Below are 5212 nucleotides of genomic sequence, written 5' to 3'. Positions count from 1 at the left end.
AACATCATAATCACCAACTTTATACATTCCTGGCATTTCTGCTGTTTCTCCTCCGATAAGAGCTGTTCCTGTTTCTTTACATGCTTTTGCAATTCCAGAAACAATTTCTGCCGCAACATCAGAATCTAATTTTCCACAAGCTAAATAATCTAAGAAAAATAAAGGTTTTGCACCATGACAAAGAATATCATTTGCACACATCGCAAAACAATCGATTTCAATGTATTCAAATTTTCGAATCTAAAGCGCACGTAATTTTGTTACCAAAACCCCATTCCAGTTTCCAGAAACCATACGGGTTTATAACTCCTTAATTGGTAAAGCTCCAACTCCGATTCCATTTAACACGTTCTTCTTATGGTGTTTGCTGCAACAGCTTCTTTAATTTTTGTCCGTTTGATTAACCTTTTTCTTTATCTACTCCGGCTTGTTTATATGTATTACTTATTTTATTATTGATTTTATTTTTTCGAATTCATAAATAGAATTTGTTTAAAGTTTTAACAACGACGTTGTTCTTCTTGTTTGGATTACTAATTAACAGAGATATTTTTCTGTAAACATCCAAACATTTCATCACTACCTTAATAATCATTAAATTATTTTACAGTTAAAAAATCTAATGAATCTACATTAAGATATTTTTCAACTTCTTTAATTGATTTATTCCCAGAAATTAAATCTGCTTTTGATGGCATATCAATTCCTAAGTAGCATGGAGCTATAATTGGAGGTGAAGCTGATCGGAAATGTATCTCTTTTGCTCCTGCTTCTTTCAAAATTTTTATTAATAATTTTGAAGTTGTACCTCGAACAATTGAATCATCTAAAACAACCAAACGCTTTCCTTTGATTTTATTTTTGATTGGATTCAATTTAAGATTTACTACTCTTTCTCTCATTTCCTGTGATGGAACAATGAAAGAGCGAGACATATATCTATTTTTTATCAAAATTGGTTCATAAGGAATACCTGAAGCTTCTGAATAACCGATTGCTGATGGAATACCAGAATCGGGAACACCAATAACAATATCAGCATCAACAGGAGACTGTTCGTATAATTTTCTTCCTGATTCAACCCTTAAATCATAAATTTCATTTCCTTCAATATTAGAATCTGGACGAGCAAAATAAATATATTCGAACGCACAAATATTTTTTCTTGAAGGTTGATTTAAAGAATATATTTTTAAACCATTTTCATCAACAACAATTAATTCTCCTGGTTTCTACATCTCGAATAAATTCAGCCCAACAGCATCTAAAGCCACAAAGTCTTGCACGAATACATAAGCATCATCCAGCTTCCCATTACATTGGTCGAATTCGTTTGGTCACGAAATGCAGCTAATTGATTGTTTGCCAATAACAACACAAGAATGCACCTTTTTATTTTCTGTTCCTTTTTGTATTCGCTTCACCTATCCAATGAGATATTTTTTTGAATTAGAAACTTAAAAAGAACTTCAGTGTCTGATGTTGCTAAGAATGGTAAACCTTCGGCTTCTAACTCCTTTCTTAAACCTTCGACTTCAATCAGATTTCCATTGTGAGCAATAGAAAAATGAGGTTTACCATAGATATTATATGTATAAAGTGGCTGTATATTTCTTCTATGTCCGTCACCTGCCGTTGTATAACGAGTATGACCAATAGCAGCATTCCCTTGATATTCTTCAATATCAGATTCCATAGTTTTAAAAACATCTAATACTAAACCAGCTTTTTTTACTGTTTTAATATTTCCATCTTTCAAAAAAGAAACTCCACAAGCCTCTTGACCACGATGTTGAAGTGCAAATAAACCAAATTGTGTTATAGAATATGTATTTATTTTATTTGGTGAATAAACACCAAAAACACCACATTCTTCATTAAACTGCACCAGTATCGGCTGCATTTTTAACAAATTTCTTTCGTAGAAATTTGTTAGATATTCAGCCTTTAGCTGACTTTTATGTAATTTTTTATCAATCATTTCAAATGAAAAAATGATTATTTTAAAACTTCTACTAAACGATTATATACTTCGTGATAAGCTTCTGAAACATCACCTAAATCACGACGAAAACGATCTTTATCTAATTTTTTCCCTGTTTCTACATCCCATAAACGACATGTATCTGGAGAAATTTCATCAGCTAAAATTATATTACCATCAACATCTTTTCCAAATTCTATTTTGAAATCAGCTAAAATCAATCCAGCTTTTAAAAATAATTCTTTTAAAGCTTCATTAATTTTATCAGTAATTGCATATAATTCTTTTAATTCATCATACGTTGCAGCTCCTAATAAAACTGCATGATGATCATTGATAAGTGGATCACCTAATTCATCTTTTTTGTAACAAATATCGAAGATTGTAACAGGAGATTTACCTCCTTCCTCTAATCCTAAACGTTGCGCCATACTTCCTGCTACATAATTACGAACAACCATTTCAATTGGAATAATTGAAACTTTTTTCACTAATTGTTCACGATCATTTAACTGCTCGATGAAATGTGTTGGAATACCTTTTTCGATTAAATAATCAAAAATTAAAGTAGAAATTTTGTTATTCATTTCTCCTTTGTCCTCAACCGTTCCACGCTTTTGTGCATTAAAAGCAGTTGCATCATCTTTGTAATAAACAATTACTTTGTCTGCTTCTTCTGTAGCGTACACTTGTTTTGCTTTTCCTTCGTAAATGAAGTCTTTTTTTGTTAAGCTCATCGTTGTCTGTTGTTAACTTTTTGTTTTTTTGTTTTGTTTGAAATGAAAAAGTCCACTTCTTGTTTGCCTGTTTGCGATAAATAACTTGTTCAAGGTTATTTGTCGAGTTCTAATTTTGATTGGTTCAGGATCAAAATTATTATTGTTTGTTGTTTGTTTAATTCTTAAAATACTCTACAGCATTTTTAAAGATATTCATATATCCATTATCTGGAATATTTTTGAATAATCCTTCTTCATATCTTTCTGGATGTCCCATTCTACCATAAATTTTCCCACAAGGAGAAACAATTCCTTCTACAGCAAAAGTAGATCCATTAGGATTATATGGCATTTGTCCAGCTAATTTCCCTTCTAAATCAATAAATTGTGTTGCAATTTGACCTTTATCTATTAATTTCTCTAATTCTTGGTCATTTGCTACGAAACGTCCTTCACCATGAGAAAAAGGAATCCAATACTCTTGACCTTCCATTCCGTTTAACCAAGGTGAGTGAGATTTATTTACACGAACTTTAGCTAATTGTGTAATATGACGACCAATTTCATTAAATGTTAATGTTGGTGTATTTTCTTCTAAATCCTGAATTCTACCATAAGGCAATAAACCTGATTTTATTAATGCTTGAAAACCATTACATACTCCTAAAATTAATCCATTTCTTTCTAACAATTGATGGATTGCAGTTTTAATTTTTTCATTACGTAAAACTGTTGCTATAAATTTACCAGATCCATCAGGTTCATCAGCAGCAGAAAAACCTCCAGGAATAAATAAAATATTTGCTTTATTTGTTTCAGTTACAAAAGCATTTACAGATTCTTCAACATCTTGTTCTGATAAATTTCTAAATGGTAAATTTGTAACAATGCCTCTTTATACAACTTGCAATCAATATCAGAATTGTTCCAGAAAATTGGAATAAAACACTTTAGGATTTGCAACTTTATTTCAGAAAAGGAAAAAAACTTCAGCTTTCATCTTTACTTCGATAAATTGTCGGAAGATATAGAAATAATAAAGTTCTTTCCAAAGATGTTTAATTCTTCAAATAATCCTCCGCAATCAAAAATTCTTTTCTGTAGTATTCTAAGAAGATAATTTTGTAAAATATCTGTTGAACTAATTCACGTAGTCAATGATAAGAGCTCCTGGAAATATTTTGCCAAATCTAATTGAGTATTTATTGCAAAACCAATTTCATTACCAAAAGCCATATTAGCTAAAGTCTCTGCAATTCCTCCAAATTTAACTGTCATCATTGATTTTACATTATTTCTATCGATAGAAGTTATAAAATCAAAAATTGATTTCGTATTATTTTCATCAATCAAATAATCTTCATGCTGAGTTGGAATAAAAACTGATAATTTAGAATTTTTATTAACCAATGTACCTTGAACAACTTTGTTAGTTTGAGAAGGTGCAATAGCAAATGAAATTAATGTTGGTGGAACATCTATATCTTGGTATGAACCTGACATAGAATCTTTTCCTCCAATAGCAGGAATTCCAAACTGACGTTGCGCTTCAATTGTACCTAAAATCGCAGCAAAAGGTTTTCCCCAACGAATTTCTTCGTTTCTTAATTTTTCAAAATATTCTTGAAAAGTCAAACGAATATCAGCATAATTACCTCCAGCAGCAACAATTTCGTCATAGAATTACACCGCAAACCTCCGTATAGTTAACCAACGAGAAATTAAGATTATATCCAAATGAGCGATGATACACATTGGAAACCATCTTAGAAATTTCGTACAGAAACACTTTGGAGTTAACCACGTTTTTCCTCCAAAAGCATTTAAAATAGTAGAACGTCCAACATTATTATCAAACATCTCTACCATACCTTTTTGAGATGCATGATTTAATTCTTGCATCATTGCAATAAATTCATTTCTATCGAATGATTTATTTTCAAAAGGATTTGTATAATTTTCGTCCGTAACCTCAATTTTTGCTTGTTTACGAACTCCATTTGTATCTAAAAATTTACGATCTAATTCAACAATTTTAGTTCCTTTCCAAACTAAAGTCATTGTGTCGTCAGCAGTAACCTCAGCAACACAAGTTGCTTCTAAATTTTCTTCTTTAGCTAAAGCTATAAATGTATCAACATCTCTTGCCTCTACTGCAACAGCCATACGTTCTTGAGATTCTGAAATAGCTAATTCAGTACCATTTAAGCCTGCATATTTCAAAGGAACTTTATCTAAATCAACATTAATTCCTCTTGCAATTTCTCCAATAGCAACTGAAACACCTCCAGCACCAAAATCATTACATTTCTTGATTAATGTTAATACATTTGGATTACGGAATAAACGTTGTATTTTTCTTTCTACAATTGCATTTCCTTTTTGTACCTCAGCAGATAAATCATCTAATTTTAAACCATCATGTGTTTTAGATGATCCCGAAGCTCCTCCTACTCCATCACGACCTGTTGCTCCTCCTAATAAGATAATTCTATCTCCAGCAACTGGT

The 5212-nt window shown here is 31.1% G+C and overlaps 1 protein-coding gene across 1 annotated transcript; it reads right to left on the bottom strand.

Annotated features, from left to right (window-relative positions):
* Window positions 1–1998: 1998 nt before the first annotated feature.
* Window positions 1999–2721, bottom strand: LOC119664540 (phosphoribosylaminoimidazole-succinocarboxamide synthase-like). Its single transcript, XM_038074012.1, has 2 exons — window positions 2385–2721; window positions 1999–2210 (listed from the first exon to the last, which is right to left on the bottom strand). Exons 1-2 carry the CDS (start codon window positions 2719–2721, stop codon window positions 1999–2001), a joined length of 549 nt encoding a protein of 182 aa, XP_037929940.1.
* Between the last annotated feature and the right edge of the window lie 2491 nt (window positions 2722–5212).

Source organism: Teleopsis dalmanni, unplaced genomic scaffold (assembly GCF_002237135.1).
Source record: "Teleopsis dalmanni isolate 2A unplaced genomic scaffold, ASM223713v2 unscaffolded_contig_2152, whole genome shotgun sequence".
NCBI lineage: Eukaryota > Metazoa > Arthropoda > Insecta > Diptera > Diopsidae > Teleopsis > Teleopsis dalmanni.
The sequence above is the reverse complement of the archived record's forward strand: the minus strand, read 5'-3'. Positions and strand labels throughout refer to the sequence as shown.

Excerpts from the sequence above, each read along its gene's own strand:
- LOC119664540 (XM_038074012.1), bottom strand. The coding sequence starts at position 2,721 with ATGAGCTTAACAAAAAAAGACTTCATTTACGAAGGAAAAGCAAAACAA. Across the intron at positions 2,211-2,384 it reads TTTAGGATTAGAGGAAGGAG|CTGGATTGATTTTAGCTGAT; the intron begins GTAAATCTCCTG and ends TATTTTTAAAAG.